Source organism: Idiotropiscis lumnitzeri, chromosome 1, assembly GCF_059441095.1.
Source record: "Idiotropiscis lumnitzeri isolate Australia: NSW breed Sydney's pygmy pipehorse chromosome 1, RoL_Ilum_1.0, whole genome shotgun sequence".
In the NCBI taxonomy this organism is placed as follows: Eukaryota; Metazoa; Chordata; class Actinopteri; order Syngnathiformes; family Syngnathidae; genus Idiotropiscis; species Idiotropiscis lumnitzeri.
In genome coordinates, this window is record NC_142391.1 from 22,562,480 (window position 1) to 22,578,301 (window position 15,822).

General features: G+C 43.1%; 3 protein-coding genes across 3 annotated transcripts in view; 1 reads left to right on the plus strand and 2 right to left on the minus strand.

Annotated features, from left to right (window-relative positions):
* Positions 1 to 65: 65 nt before the first annotated feature.
* Positions 66 to 8,469, plus strand: ascc2 (activating signal cointegrator 1 complex subunit 2). Its single transcript, XM_088289774.1, has 19 exons — positions 66 to 245; positions 1,071 to 1,159; positions 1,232 to 1,390; positions 1,830 to 2,003; positions 2,120 to 2,249; positions 2,331 to 2,398; positions 2,925 to 3,038; positions 3,113 to 3,225; positions 3,321 to 3,395; positions 4,390 to 4,494; positions 4,566 to 4,634; positions 4,725 to 4,799; positions 5,121 to 5,346; positions 5,418 to 5,614; positions 6,144 to 6,263; positions 6,398 to 6,634; positions 7,272 to 7,362; positions 7,831 to 7,937; positions 8,022 to 8,469. Exons 2-19 carry the CDS (start codon positions 1,076 to 1,078, stop codon positions 8,191 to 8,193), a joined length of 2,316 nt encoding a protein of 771 aa, XP_088145900.1. The 5' UTR covers positions 66 to 245; positions 1,071 to 1,075; the 3' UTR covers positions 8,194 to 8,469.
* Positions 8,291 to 11,434, minus strand: rnf215 (ring finger protein 215). The gene is given in 11 exon segments (XM_088289787.1): positions 8,291 to 8,603; positions 8,605 to 8,650; positions 8,948 to 9,054; positions 9,118 to 9,246; positions 9,307 to 9,423; positions 9,611 to 9,715; positions 9,791 to 9,845; positions 9,912 to 9,997; positions 10,071 to 10,142; positions 10,661 to 10,798; positions 10,869 to 11,434. Coding segments are annotated over 11 exon segments (1,098 nt in total). The 5' UTR covers positions 11,082 to 11,434; the 3' UTR covers positions 8,291 to 8,573.
* A 1,087-nt stretch (positions 11,435 to 12,521) lies between these two features.
* The window catches only part of LOC148343799 (uncharacterized), a 71,150-nt gene continuing 67,849 nt past the window's right edge, over positions 12,522 to 15,822 (minus strand). The window contains exon 53 of the mRNA XM_088289799.1: positions 12,522 to 15,152. Coding sequence (XP_088145925.1) covers positions 14,870 to 15,152 — 283 coding nt within the window. The 3' untranslated portion in view covers positions 12,522 to 14,869. The remainder of the gene's footprint in view (positions 15,153 to 15,822) is intronic.

Consider the following 15,822-nt stretch of genomic DNA (forward strand, 5'->3'; position numbering starts at 1 on the left):
GACCAAACACAGCGTACTCTACCTGGTGCACACTAGGGGGCGGTAAACAAATAAGATCAGTTGTGTTTCCACGCAATTTTTCTGAGAACAAACTTGGAGCTACGCTTGCTTGCTCTACTCAGCTGGAAGCACCGGGCAAAAAGTCAGTGGAGAAAAACATTTTTGAAAGCGAAAAAGAGCTCACAAAAGCGGCGACATTTTCACGAGGATGCCTTCCGAAAGTGACAGACGCTGACCGTAAGAAGGTGGGTGGATTTGTTGCCTCTTGGTCAGCCACACGGCGAAGTTTTCGGCATATTTAGCCACGTTATGCTAACGCTTTGACGCGCTGTCATCAAAGGTGATTTTCAATTTCTCTTCGCTACACAATCTTCAAATGTATATAATTCGAGTTTAAATAATAGCTTCCCCTTGGAAATTAGGTCTACACTTAGCGGTATTAACTCTACAATATGTTGTGTATAGTTAAGTTTCGTTATTAGGACTAATTGAAAGTAACAAATGTGATACTTTAGTGATAGATTATGTTGTCTTCTTGAGGTCCCTGAATGCAGCATCTTGCTTCCTGTTATTTTGTAGTATCAAATTGACCCAGTTTAAAAGCCTGCAAATCTTAAATTAATTTTTCATTTTGAAAAGGTGTTATCAGGAACAGGTATTATCGTGATCTAGCTTTTATGTTAGTTAAAAAAAATGTCCAATGCAGAAGCCGGTACCTCACAAATTATTGACGTTTTATATGAAACACAATGACAAATTTATTTTCCAGTTTACGCACACTCACAGTTGGAAATACAGGCATGTTATCGTCCCGTTGAAGGCACGTTATCTTCAAAAGTATTTTATTTCTCAAAGAAAAATATTTGTCATTTACCCTGATCTAAACAGAAGATTCCACATTGTGGTGCAAGCCTTTTTTTGTCAAACAAAAACAGGTAGTGTTTTTTTTTGTGTTTGTTTTAATCTAAAAATCTAATTTTCTTTTCTTTCAAATGTTTTACACTCATTCTCATATTACATGTGTGGGCAGAAAAAAACATCAAAATAAGGCATTGATTTCTCTTTTTCAGGAGCCATGGCCTGTGCCCGGGTACCGCTGGAGGAGCTGCAGGTGACGGAGCAAGACGCGCTGGGCAAGGAACGCTCCCTGCCCGCTCTGGTGAGCGGCCGTCCTCATGTTGTCATTTGTAACGTACTCACTGTCTATCACAGTCCGTCTCTCTCTTTTCAGCACCCGGACAGGAAGGAGGAGCGCCTTTTTGTGCCTTACGTGCCACTATTAGCCGACGCCTGTCCGGCTGAGGTGGAGGAGTTTCTGGAACGCGGCAAGTTCATCTTGGAGGATCTGGAATGGCTACTCGCGCTGCCGCATGACAAGTTTTGGTGTCAGGTGAAAGTCATTTTTATTGTCCCCTCAGTCTATTTCAGCAAATCACAATTACAAAAGTCCATTAGCTTTGCAAGCAATGCAAAAAGTCAAAGAAGGGCGAACAATACAAGCATTGATGTTGCTGCTTCTAAACTTTTAAGCAGCTTCTTATAATTAAACAGAAACGTAACAATACATGTAGACACAGAATATAACAATATTCACAAATTGCGCCTGACCAATATTGTTTCTTTTTTTTTTTTTGTGTATTTTTTTAAAGGCCGAATCAAATTCCAAGAACTAGGCTCACTGTTTTACATTATTTTGTCCTTTTTTTCATATTTGTATAAATTTACACCAGAGAGAAAAATGTGCATAAATCTTCATTTAAAAAAAAAAAAAAAGAGTTAATCAAATAAACAAATAAAAAAAATTTGGACTGAATCTTTCTCTTTCTCAGGTTGTGTTTGACCGGTCACTGCAGAATTGCTTGGACTCGTACGTCCGCCATGCCCCTCGCGGCCTCGACTTGTCTTCTGCTCCCTCGTCTCCAGCGGTGGTGGACACTCGCCGTTCTCTCCACCGCGCCGTCTTCTTTGCCTTCCTCAGGATGGCCACTCACAAGGAGTCCAAGGTGGGACCGACCGGCCAGCTGTGGTGGCAGCCTATTACATTATTATGTTTATCCAATTGACTTTTGACTGCATTTTCTTTTGAAGGCGCAACAATGTTGTTGTTCTTGTTTGTCAGGAGAACTTCATCACGCCCGCTGTGTTTGGGGAAATCCTTTACGAGAACTTCCTGTTTGATGTTCCCAAATTGATGGACTTATGCGTGCTGTTCGGGAAGGGCAATGCGCCGCTGCTGCACAAGATGATCGGTGAGGATTGCCACCTCACGTGGTTGATGTTGACTTTTGGAGCGGATTATTCCATCCTCACTTGAACTTGTTTATGTGCAGAGAACATTTTCATTCAGCAGCCATCTTACTACAGAGACCTGGATGACACCGTGCCCACCATTTTGGAGGTGAGACCTTACTCTTGGTCCATTTGTAAATCAGAATATTTAAATATATGCAGTTAAGTGACGTTAAATCAAGTTGAGATGAATTGAGTCCAATTGGGTTACGCTAAGCTTAGTATCAATTAGAGTTGAATTCAGTTGAATCAAGTCAAGTTAAATGAGGTTTAATTTAGTTAAGTTAAATTCTGCTGAGTTAAGTTTAATTAAAAAAAAACATTTGAGCTAAGCAGAGTTGAAATCAACTGCGTTGGGTTATGTTCTTTTTAAATAAAATGAAATTGAATTTAGGTAAATTGAGTACAGATGAATCAAGTTAGTTAAGTTGAATTAAGTTAAATGCAATAAAGTCATTGCATCCAACGGAATATCCAACAGTTCTCTTTTTAGTAAATAAGGGTACATGGGTTTTCTCATTCAGCTCTTGAGAAACAAAAAAAGGTGAATCTGCCAAAATATTGATGAATCGATTCATTGTCGCGTCACCATACGGCCCACTTTTTCATTAATGGTTGCGCGTGTTGCCCGTCAGGTGTTTGACACCATCTTGGAGAAGTGCGGCCTCCGCTGCGACGGCGCCGCTGCTGCCGAACCGATGAAGCTCAACGCCCACAAGCAGCCGACCGCCGTCAGCATGACTCAACAGGTACGAGGCAGCGCTTCGAGGCTATTGAAGGCCAGTTGTCGTAACACTTTAACATGCCTTACTGGTCTTCGTAGGACTTTGTGGACATTGTTCTGTACCTGTGTGACACAAGCAGCACCCTGCACGCCTTCCTGAGCGTCTTCCCCGCCGCTTGCGCCACTTTCCACTCGCACAGCTTCCTCTGCAGGTAGATCGGCGTACACTAGCCAAATGGCGACGGGCTACTTTTACGCCATATGTTCTTGCTCACAAAATTTAATTTGTACTTTCGTCCTACTGCAGACTTACTTCTTTTTATGAGAGTGTTGTGCCCGACCTGGAAAAGGCCTTGACAAAGAGGAACTTTGAGGATAAAAGGTGTGTGTTTGTAAGATGTATGATTGGCCGCTTTGCCCAATATATATTTAAATCGTACGTTTAGGGTCATTCTGGCCTGTCCAGCAAATGTTCTGAAAATTCAGCCCCCGACATTAGTTTAATTTCGCAACCTGATTTTTTTTTCATACATGCATGTCATAAGCAAGATTATTGTAATGAACGCTAACTAACAAAATAACTAAAACTGAAATTGAAAAAAACTTTTGCGTTACGGAAAGAAAAAAAAAATTAAAATGCTTTTAAAAAAAATTGAAAAGTAACTGAAAATTTTATTTGAGGTTTATAAATGAACTATATTTGTAGCGGAAATGTCCCTTTGTTTTCATACTTGGCAATTTAGCAATTTATCTACGCAAGTCTTAAGGGATTGATTTTCAATGCATTTATTTTTTTATATTACTGCGTTATACCGTTAGCCACAACAAGAGAAGGTCGTCCAGTTGTCTGGGAGTTGTAGTCCTCAAATGGCTCACCTGCTCTTAACATTTAATTTAGCCTGAAATGCAACGCTGAAACGTCCTTTCCTTTTTCATTTCATATATATGAAAAAAGTAAGCATTATATAAAAAAAATACAGGTTACAGGTTTGATAGCCCTCAAAAATTTCAAGCCACAAAAAATAATACTGAAACGAAGCAAAAACGGTTTTATGTAATTTATTAATAAATGTAATTATGTAATATTGTAAAATGTCAAATTAAATGTAACAAAAAAAAAATCTAAACAAAATAAAAACTAACTATAATTAAAATTCCAAAACGCTAATAACCCTGGTCATAAGTAAGCACACAAAAACATTTCAAGAAGCTTTGCCTTAAGAAGTGCCGGCTGTTGGTCATTTCGGGTTGAAGCGACCACTTTAGGGTCAATTTGGCATTTGTCCTTGAAATGTCCATTACTTGATGTTTTCAAACATGCTTCATGCGGGTATGTGTCCCCCACAAGCGACTTAATTGGGAAAACTTGTCTGCAGTCTTCAAGAAGACGTGTGGCGGAGGTTGTCCCACTCGCGCCGCAGGATGCTGGAAACTGCTCACCTGCTGCTGCACCACACCTGCCTGCAGCCAATTCTGGAGGGGTGAGCCTCCCACGTCACACAACATGCATATGCTAAGGCTAGCGCTAACAGGAACGCGTATCATCCTGCAGGGGAGAAAACACGCAATCGTTCGCTGAGGAGGTGCTGCAACACTTCACGTCGTTTTTGTCAGAGAAAAGGTGGGAGCGTAGGACTTTTAGTATTTCTTTAGTTCGCAACACGACCGGGGATTGATTTGTTATGCGCTTGTGTTTTTGTTGTCCTCGTAGGTTTTTGTGCGATTACGACGAGCTGTTTCCCATTGCAGACGATGTGAGCCTCCTTCAACAAGCGCTACCTGTCATGTATCCTCTTGTCGTCCATGTTGCGAGCAAAACAGTCGCGTAAAGTTAAAATTAAAAGAACAACTAACGTAAATTTCCAGTCTTACGCTAACGTCGCCTTCTCCTATGTCAGCTGCTGCATTGACTTCTTATGTTCGCTACTTGTCTTATCTTCCGACTTGATTTCAAATGTTAGAAGAAACGCCTTCCAGCGTTAGCTTCCAATTTTATCTTTAACAGTAAAGAGTGCTAAAGAGCAACATTGGCAACGGGTAACAAGGAGAGAATGTTAAAGAAAGTAAAAATCTGAATTTTGTAGAAGCCTCAACTATTGTGCTTCAGCGACGAGACTAGGACGTCCTACCTGCTCCAGGGCGTCCACAGCGCCTGGGACAGCTTGGGCAGACGCAAACCGCAACCCACTGTGTCCTCGTCACGGTCGGACAATCACGGAGCAGTGGGCGGGGCTTCCCCCTCCATTGGTCGGGATGTGACCGAAGCAGAAAGCGCCCAAGAAAGCCCCAGGGGGGCTGAGGCCATGTTGGATGCTCCCCGTAGAGGAAGCAACGTAAGCTGTTGGAAAAAAAAATAAATAAAATAAAATAGTCAATCTGATTGGCTGTTGTTTTCTCTTCCCAGGGTGACATTTGTCCGGTAAGTGAGGCGGAGCTGGAGTCGCTGCTGTCGTGCATCCGGGACCTGCTGCCTGACCTGGGCGAGGGCTTTCTGTTGGCGTGCCTGCGGGAGTACGGCTACGACTCCGAGGTGGTCATCAACAACATCCTGGAGGGGCGACTGGCACCTGACCTGGATGCGCTGGATCGCGCCATGCCCAGGTGTATATCGCCACACCAATTCGCCTTGATAGACGCTTGTGTACGGATTAAAATGCACATTGTGTGTCTGTGCGTGTGTGTTAAGCAGCAGTAATGCAGGCAGAAGGGATTGTATGCCACTTTTTTATAGTTATAAAATACATTCTTATAGGTTCTAAAGCTTAAAATTGGTGAGTTTTTATTCCTACTTTTACAAAGTACATTCAAAAGTTTTAAATGAAATATGCTAGAAATGACTTAAACTTGAATTGGATGTGCTTTAAAAGTCTTTAAAAATTTGCATTCAAATTAAGTGTTCTTAAAAAGTCAGACTGCTGCAACTCTTAACAGTTCCTAAATTTGAAGTGTAAAAAAAATAAAAAATCCCCCAGTCGAAAATGTGAATGAAGGATGCTAATTAAGTCAGTCTTCCATTTGGTTTCCTCATTTCATCAGCTGTAACAATATTCCACACAAATGTAAACATTTTTGACAAAATAGCAGATCATGTTGCGTATTCATCTTGAGTTTTCGGTGTTTGTGTTTTGAGGCCTGTGAAAGAAGCTCTCCCCGCCGTCTTGAGCAGCAGATCCAACGTGTTTGACGACGACGAGTTTGACGTCTTCCGCAGGGATCGCATGGACATGACTCGCATCTGGAAGGGAAGGAGGTGCGACAGCACTTGACCTTAGTGGTTTAAAACCTTGATTTGAATACTTGAATTTGAAACACTAACTCCTGGCTTGTTGAAACCCCAAATATTTATTGGTCTACACGTAAACACCCATACAAACCCCCCAACAGGAAAGGCGAGAGTGCAGAGGAGCTGCTCAACGACAAGCAGCACATTTCTGAGCAGCGTGCTCGCTACCAGGCCTACCAGACGGTGGTGGACGAGGTGGAGCTGCAGGCGGGAGACGCGGCGGGGGTGTCGGCCAGCTACGGCATGGGCGACGACTATGACGATGAGTACGACGACACATACGACATGAACCAAGTGGGAGCCAACGACCTGGATGGAGACAGCCTGCTGAACAGGAGGTACCGTACAGTCGAGGAACACATTTTTGTAGTCCGCCATTCACAAATTTACATATTTCTTCATATTTATTTATTTTTTTAAACGTTGCCTTTTTTGTGCAAGCAGTAGCAGTTTTGTTGTGGCGTCTTGGTGCCAAGAAAACTGTGAGTTGAGGAGCTTCATTTTTCAAGTCAAGTCAATTAACTGAATAATTAAAAAAAATCCTTGACTGAAGCAAAAGGCTGTACATAAATCCAAATTGATAGTAAAACGAGCAGATCTAGAAATAAACCTTGGGAAACCCCAGAAGGCAGATTTTGACACTGGTAGTCCTTGGCTGCCATCTTGTGGCATCTAAGGACAATTACAGTATAAAGCTTGAACTGTGGGAGCGTCGATCAGGAGGGTTTCGCTCTTTGTGGCAGGGTCTTTTTAACAGTAAAAATTAAAAGAAAAAGACTGTGAAAATGGGGAATTTGCAAGAGGCTGCCTCGGATCGCTGTGTGAGATTGCAGGAAAAAGACAGGAGTGGAAGGAACAACGAGAGCGATTTTGCACTGGTGCTTGATATTTCTTCTCAGCCTTGGTTCCCTCATTTTCATGACTTCTCACCACTGGTTTTAGACTCTGATGCTAACTGATGAGTTTCCACTCCAGACCCTTCACGTTGCCCAGAGTCCTCCAGAGAACAAACAAAGCTGAGGAAGCAGAAGACGACGAAGAGCAGGAAGAGGACCACGCGCCGCAGGTAAGTGTCTGGACACGAGGTCCTTGCGTGTCTTTTGATGTTTCAAACCACTTGATCATTTGGTACTGCTTGAAACATGAGCCCTCTTTTGAAATCTTACTATTAAACACAAACATCAAAGCCCAAAGCCCAAATCTGGCTTGGAACCTTACTTGGAAGACCCACTGGTAATATCAAATCCTGATTTTGGTTTGAAACTGTAACCCTAGCTTGAGACCCCAATTACAAATCCTAGACCAAGTTTAGTCTTAATTTAAACCCAAATCCTTGTTTGAAACACTAAACCGGGCTTGAAAACCCAATTTGAGACCCTAACAAAGACTTCAAACCCTAATATGAAGCCCAGACCCGTTAGAAACACAAACCGTGGCTTCGAAACCTAATTTGGGCCTATAACGTTGGCTTCAAACCTCTATACGAGACCTTCCCCCAGAAATCAAACCCTAATCCAGGCTTTTTGTCCCACAGAGCAACGTGAACAGGGACCAGTTCATTCAGGACCCGGCGCTGCTGAGGGAGCGAGCCGAGGCCAGGCGAGCAGAGGCCAGGCGAGCCGTCATGCAGCAAAGGAAAGGGTAAGACGCTCGCTCGCAGTGGAACACACGGCAACAGACACGTGCCCGTCCGTCTACTAAGCGTCGCGCAATCCTCCTCCTCAGCATCCAGCCGGAGCGTCCCAGCCACGTGGTGGGTCGCCCCAAAGGCCAGGGACAGACGCTGGACACATTCCTGGACAGACGCAAGAAGGAGGCCAACAAGAGCCGCGGGGCCAACCACAACCGGCGCAACATGGCCGACCGCAAGAGGAACAAAGGTATGATCCCCTCGTGATGGGACATTCCGAAGATGATGAACACTGCTTTTTTTTTTTGTTCACGACTGACGCTCTATTCTTTGGACAAATAATTTATTTGATTGGAAACCAAAGTGGCGCAGCAGTCAGCGAGATGTTTATTTTTGCAATGAAAAAGCAAAATCTGACATTTGGAAGAAGTGGACGTTTATCGCGTTGACCATTTTGCGCCTTGGCAAACCACAAATCAAGTTTTATACAAGGACCTGTTCTGTCAGCACATGAAAATGCTTACAATAAATACTTGAATAAGGTCTCCAATCTCCTTCACGCTTTCAACATCAAAATCAAACTTGAGGGCTTTTCCTTGTTTGTCCTCTTTGAGGTTTTCGTGGTTGCGGGTGCAAAACACACAGTGTCAAAAATGCTGTCCTGGTTGTGGGAAAAAAAAAATCTTTGATGAAATGCTGAGGACACGTAACAGTTTCTGATCCAAACAAAAGGTTGACGAAAAATGGAGTGTTCCCGCCGCGAGCGTTAACTGTCTCTGTGGACGCCGCCTGAGGAAGGAAAAGATTGTAAATGAGCTTCGTGCTACAATTGATTAAAAAAAAAACTGCATGCTAATAATTTCTAAAACGCCTGACACCTTCAAACCAAAATAACCGACATAGCATAGATTTTTCTTTTCACATACCAGATTTGATAAACATCAAATGCACTGGTGCTGGATGCTAATATTATTTTTTGGAAACGACATTGTCAAAGAAAACCGGCTATATTTTGTAGCACTCACCCAGGATGCTGCGCTTGCACAGCGGGCAGGTGTGATGCAGCAATAGCCAGGGATCCACGCAGTCCCGGTGATACTCGTGTCGACACGGCAACACACGAAGACACTGCAGACATGGATGCGCGTCATCCGTCGGTTTTGCATGTTGAATTAGGTTTGCCCGTCTCACCTGGTTGTGGTTGAAAGCCTCCAGACAGACGGCACAGTTATCCGTCTCGCCGCACCGCACTTTGGACCTTCGGTACATTTTGGTCTGAAGAGAGGACATGGTCTTCAGGACGTCCTGTTTAGGGAGAGCCTGAAGGAGACGGGGTGATCCATGATGGACTGACAGCTGTCAAATCCCATGCGGTCTCACCTCTGTGTTGTCGTGGGGGTGGCGGTCGTGGTTATGCCGGCGGGCCTGCAGGATGACGCCGGTGCTGAGGATGAGCACCACCCACAGGATGGTGTCCCAAAGCTGCTGAAGGTACTTCTGAACAGGATGGACCGTTTGGAAATGATAGAGATGCCGCTTCTCAGTAATAACTGAACAGGTCGCATTTTAAGATTCTCGGCATGCAAGTGTAAAAGCAAGTTAACCACTGTAAGGAGGGTATTAAAATTTCTTTAATGTCATGCTTGCGTGAAGCATGTCACCATAGTAGCGTGATGATACGCACCTGCACCTGCGAGTTGGTCTCCCCTGTGCAGATGACGCCCTGCCACTCACCATAGCGCCCCCCTCTGGAGCGCCCGCAGCTTGACCAAAGCGTCAGTGTGGCACCCTGTCCCACAACACACACACAGTCAGCTGATTACTGTCCTCCAGGGCTCCAAGGGCCGCTATATCCGACACTCACCAGGTTGTCATGTAGGACGTTGGTGAAGGTAATCTTAGCAGTCGCGTGGAGGCCCCTAAAAAAAACACACGCACACAAACAATAGCATTGTCCATGTTGGCGTGTTGTTGTGTTAGCGTACCTGAGTAGCGCTCCAATGAGCCTGGTGACATTCTCCGATGTCTGGATGACGATAACAGGCTTGGACAGAACCTGAGACAGATCCATCTCAAGCACAATACAAACAAATACTCTTATCATCTTATTCATACACACAAACACACTCACTTCTTTTTCTTACTTCTCTGACTGTATTTTGGTTGAGAGCCAGGATGATGAGCGCCGAGGCTCCGAGCACCAATGCTCGCTTCATCTACACAACAAAAAGCACAATGAGTTCTTTTGGACAGTAAAAGAATCAAATGTTATCCGTCTGTACCAACAAACAATATATATTCCACAAATTTTCACTCTTCTACTCATTTCAAAATTTCTCCACAAAATTCAAAGGACAACTTTTCTATCACACTCCCGAAATTCAAGTTTTTCATTGTTCCAAATATTTGATGACAACATTCCCAAACAATGCGTACATTATACGTGTGTTCTTTCTCCGTGCACATTTTTGAACAAAATTATTTTTTTAACCAATTCAAACCATTCCGTTAAAATTGTTGAGAGCATTTAAACATGTTTATCACACACCCGGAATTTTCATATAATCAAATTTGAACACATCTTTACACTTTTACCTCCTTCCGCATCCCTTCACCGATTCAAACCATTCCAACTTTCAATTTCACATTGCAACACTTTAATTCACCCCACACATTTTTGTTCCGTTTCTGCAGCAATTATATTCTCTGGTACGATTGTTACTAAAGGCCTTACCCTGCTGACCACCGACTCGGTAAAGGACTCTTGCTGCTTCCCTGCGGACCCTTGGTGGTCTTCCACGGGCATGACACCGATCCAAAGCTCCCCTTCCTCCTTGTCATCTCCACTCACCTGGGGATGCACGTCGCGAATCTAACAAAACAAACATGTGCATGCACATGAACTAATGCTACTTAGATAACCGTAAATGTACTATGCAGACCAGAATTAGTTCTCCCTCCAGCTTCTCCGGGTCTTCATCGGGGGCCTCGGTGCTCTCTCTCCGGCTGGCGGTCACCACCTCCCCGCGGAGCAGAGCGCCGCTAAGCCGCTGCCCCGCGTATACCTCCACCACGGCGACCCGCGGACCAGCCGCTGCCGCCGCGAAAGGCAACAGCAGCCCCGGCCACAGAAGCACCGCCAGCGGGGAAGCCATGGCGGGCCAGCTCGACAGCGGGGAGGTAAACGCGTCTCCAAGAGGATTTTTCTATGCACGGAGACTGTTAACTGTCACCCATTATTTTGCTAAGACTAATGCGAAAGAATGTAAACAAGCGAATAGGACTTCCGGACCACACCGGAAACGTAGAAAGGATTACTATCGTCACTCACTTGCGTTGTTACTACAATACTTACGTCTATAATAAGTGTATACGTTTTGTGTTCACTAAGAAGCATTTGGCATGACGCATGCATGACATCTGTACATTTAACGTGTACGCTAGTTCACTTTAAATAGCGTTTCCCCACCATTGCTAGCCTGGATGCATCAACGTCTCACCCTAGCAATTTAAGAGCGTTCCGTCACTCATTTCCGGGTTTGTTTTGGACTTCCGGTCGACCAATGACTGTTTTTAAACCTTTAACTTGGAAAATTTAACATCCTAACTCTTAATAATATAGTGTGTATTTTCGTAATGTTGCTTTCAAAAGAATTACCACAGTAATTTGCGCACTTGGTCAAGTTCGAGAAAGGATGATTCAGAACGTAAGAGGGCGCTGTTATTTACTTTCGGGTTCGTTCCTTGCTCAAAAAAACGAAGGTAACAGTTTAAAACTAGCCGTTAGGTTAAAATACTAATTTAAAGGAAGTAACAATTTTGTAATCGATATGTTACATGTATTTCTCCGTATTTAGACACGAGTTAGCAAATTTGGAAGGTTCGCGAAGCGACAGGAACAACTCAAGATAGATTCGTATATTCACTTCTGGTTTCGTATCGAAGCTGAAACACCTTTTGACTTGACGTTTTGTCTCCCACCAGTCACCTAATACAATAACCAGTCCGTTATGGCGCCCTTGGAGACATTTACTCACCGCTACTACTATATTTTGAGGAATGACAAAAAGTTGTGTAAGGGCTATCAAATCATATTTTAAGTTAATCGTGAGACATTTTTACAAAAAAGTTTTACTCCCCACCCGCACTTTTTTTTTTGCCCAATCAGATTGCCGCCTCTGTGTTGCTATGTCAATATAATCTGCTCGGGGCCTTCACAATCAGTATTGCTAGTCAATGTATTACGATAAGACTGTTTCTTTAACCAACCAGATTTCAAATTAATCTGCACAAGGCCAGATCACCACTCCCAATTTAAGTTCACTGTCAAACAAAATGTAAAATAAAGCAAATTACGAATGTACCTAAAATGACATAACTTCACTTTAAAGTTTGCTTGCTTAATGGTAACACCTAATGGGAAATGCTACATACAGGCTCATGAACAGCATTGGTGTAGCAGTCTTACACTCCAAGCAATGGCTGTTTGAACAAACACTGTCATAAAATAACAACACTTTTGGGATGCTAGAACAGAATTTTCATTTATTTCAGAGTTTCTATATATTATCTTAAAAAAAAGACCACACTTTGACTTCATTCATAAATATTTTATGGACAAAATATTCCACTATTATATCACCCGATTTGTTGAATGACTTAATTACATATTTGATCAGTCCCCATATGTCACATTACATACATGGCAAAAGTGTTCACTCTTATAACCGCAGTTTGTACACATTGTTCAAATACATGCTTTTATTTCTTTATCTTCATGTGTATAGACATGTACCAAGAGGAGCTCTTGGATGACTTGGCACGTTGTAAACACACACGGCGTCGTAAATATACAACAGTTGTCTTAACTAATGTCACGCATTAACATCCAACTCAAAACGCCCACTGAGACCCTTTGAAAAGTCGCGGTGTTGAATGCACGTCCTCGTGTTGGCAGCAGTCGTCGCAGTTTGAATTCAAGGCAGCAAGAAAATGAGGATGTCGTTTTATGTCCGCACTGCTACATAAAACATTTGCTTTCCTGCCTTTTGAAATCCACAAGTGTAGTCATCAAGCACCAGTTTTAAGGACACAGAGTGAAAAAAGGTCATCAAAGTAGCCGCCAGATGGGGACTCGGCTCCTCATTACAGCGTTTTTTTTAAACTAATATCTCATTCTGTCTAAATGCTTTCACATCAAATGACATTTCAAAGCGCTTGTTGAGCTACTATGTTATTTTTCCACCAATAAAATGGTGACAAAAGATTGCAAAATGGTTGCCATTCAAGGTACGATACATAAGAGCACAGGTTGATGCTAAAAAAAAAAAAAAAACAGCATTAAGCTTCTTCAAACAATGCAGAAAACAAAAATTTGTAAACATCAGGATGGGCAATTTAGAGGAATGTATTATTTTGGCCCCGATAAATGACCCCTGACAATACTTCCGGAACCTTTCAGTTGTTGATACTTCTAGTTCCTGGACTTCTCCAAAATGCTTAGCAGGGTTTTCTTTTGGTCGTGATATATTACTCCAGAACAATTAGAACTGCAGGAAATATTGTTGAACAAAGTTCCAGAAAATTTTAGTTCATGGTACCTGTAGTTCCTGGGCCTCTGGAAAGTACTACCCTCTTCTTTTGGTGCTAATAAATTACACTGGAAATACATCTAGACAATACTGTTGCAAAACTTCCACACCACCTAGAGTTCCAGGAGGTTTTAATTTCTTGGCAAAGTAGTCCTTGGCAATGTAGTTTCCAGATTCCTGGGCTTCTCAAAAGTACAACCCCAAAGTAGTTTTTTTTTTCTTCACGATAACTACCCTGCTACTTTGTTTTTAGCTAGAAAACTAGATGCTAAAAACGTCATTTCCACCATGAATTCGGTGGGAAATTGAGATCTTGGTACTTGTAGTGGAACTAAATGCTTCCAGTATTTTGTGCCCAAAAGGTTCTGGACCTCTAAAAATTTATAAATACTTTACCAGGATTTGCTTTTGGCCCCAATAAATTACCCCAGAACTACATGTTGTCAATCGTTCTTGCAGTCCAAACACACCATGAGCTTCAGTTATCAAGAACTGAAGTTTCAGGCAGTTTCAGTTCTTCGTACCTGTAGTTCCTGGACCTATAAAATTCCAATCAGAAGTGTTGCAGGGTCAACTTTTGGCGCTGGGAACAAAATTTTGACAAAAGTTTCAATTGTCCTCTCAAGGTTGCCAGCTCCACCTGTAGATCCAGGCAGCTTTAGTTCTTGGTTCGTTATAGTTCCTGGATCTCTTAATGGGACTACCTGTCTCAGTAGCACCTTCTTTTGAGCCATATCAGTTACCCCAAACCTACATTTCGGCACTAATTCCTGCGGTCAAAAGACTAAATGGTCTTTCAAAGCCACCTACAGCTCCAGGAACGTTTTGTTTTTGATGTTTATAGTTGCTGGACCTAAAAAGTTGCATTTCAAGCCATTGTGAGGTTGATCTTTTAGCCTTGAAGCTAGATTTTGCCAATAGTTCCAATGGTCCAAACAATCAGTGGTCCTCTAAAAGTTGTTAGTTCCACCTAAGCTTTCTGGAACCTTGAATTATTGGTTCTGTAGCTCCTGGAACTAAAGGTTCACAATCAGAGATATGGTCGGGTAAACATTTTTTAATCCTCGAGCTAAATGTTTACAATAGTTCCTAAGGTCTCAACACAATAGGTCCTTTAAAAATGTCTAGTCCCACCTAAAGTTTCTTAAACCTCGTTGTTCTTGGTACTTGCGGTTCCTGGACCTCTCTAAAGTCTCATCTCTATCAGTAGGGACTTCCTTTGGTCCGAGAAACACATCGAGGCAATAACAGCTGCAATCCCAACACAGAATAATCCTCCAAAACTCCAGCATCTCTTAGTCCTCGGTACTGGCGATTGGCGGACGCCCGTTGGGAAAGCGTCCGTTTTTCATTCACCTGCCCTCCTCGGGGGGCCGTGTTTCCGACTTGATCCGGACGAACTCCTTGGCCACGTCGTCGTTGGGACGCTGGGCCAAGATGCGCAGCACAGTGGTGCCCGTCTGGTCGGCGTGGACGGCGGGACCCAGGGGGCACCAGCAGACGCAGGAGCGGCGCCCGGCCAGGTCACGCAGCTGCAGCACGGCCACACCCACCACGCGGTCAGCCCGGCCAAAGCAGTAGTCCTTGACCGAGGCCTGCAGCTCGCAGCACTCGCTGCCCTCTTTGCCCAACGCGCTGGCGAGGAGCCACAACACGTTAGTGCACAAGAATCAACATAACGGACATAAACTTGTTAGCTCACTTTAATTTCAAACCCTACCCCTGGCTTCAGAGGCTAAATTGAAACCCTGAATCTTGTTTAAAATAGTCATTTCATACCCTAACCTACTCTTGAAATCCGACTTTGAAACCTTAACACTGGCGGGAAACCTTAACTATACCTCTACATTCAAACCCTAAACCTTTATTTAAAACCCCATTAGAAACCGTTAACCTAATCTTGAAACCTTACTTTCAAACCCTAACACTGGCCTCAAACCTAATCCGCAACCCCAAACCTTATTTCAAGCCCTAATTTGAGATCCCAACCCAGTCTCAAAGCTGTAAACCTTAATTTTTGTCCCTAATCCTTGCTTTCAACTCTAAATTAAAACTACTTTGAAATCCTAAACATGTCTGCAAACCTTACTTTCAAACGCTAAACCTTTATTTAAAACCCAAATTGGACACCCTAACCTAGCCTTGAAACACTGGCTTCAATAACGAGCTTGAGACCCTCCTTTCCAACCCCAACCCTGTTTTGTATCTCCAATGATGAAATCCTCACTCTTGTTTGAAAACCTAACTTTGAACCCGAACCCTTGTTTCAGGCTGAAAAGACTCATTTCTAAATTTTTGAAACCCT

Bases quoted from the DNA above. Each gene is read 5' to 3' on its own strand.
- ascc2 (XM_088289774.1), top strand. From the start codon at position 1,076: ATGGCCTGTGCCCGGGTACCGCTGGAGGAGCTGCAGGTGACGGAGCAA. The intron at 4,495-4,565 runs GTGAGCCTCCCA...ATCATCCTGCAG, and splicing joins CTGCAGCCAATTCTGGAGGG to GGGAGAAAACACGCAATCGT. The intron at 5,347-5,417 runs GTAAGCTGTTGG...TTCTCTTCCCAG, and splicing joins CTCCCCGTAGAGGAAGCAAC to GGTGACATTTGTCCGGTAAG.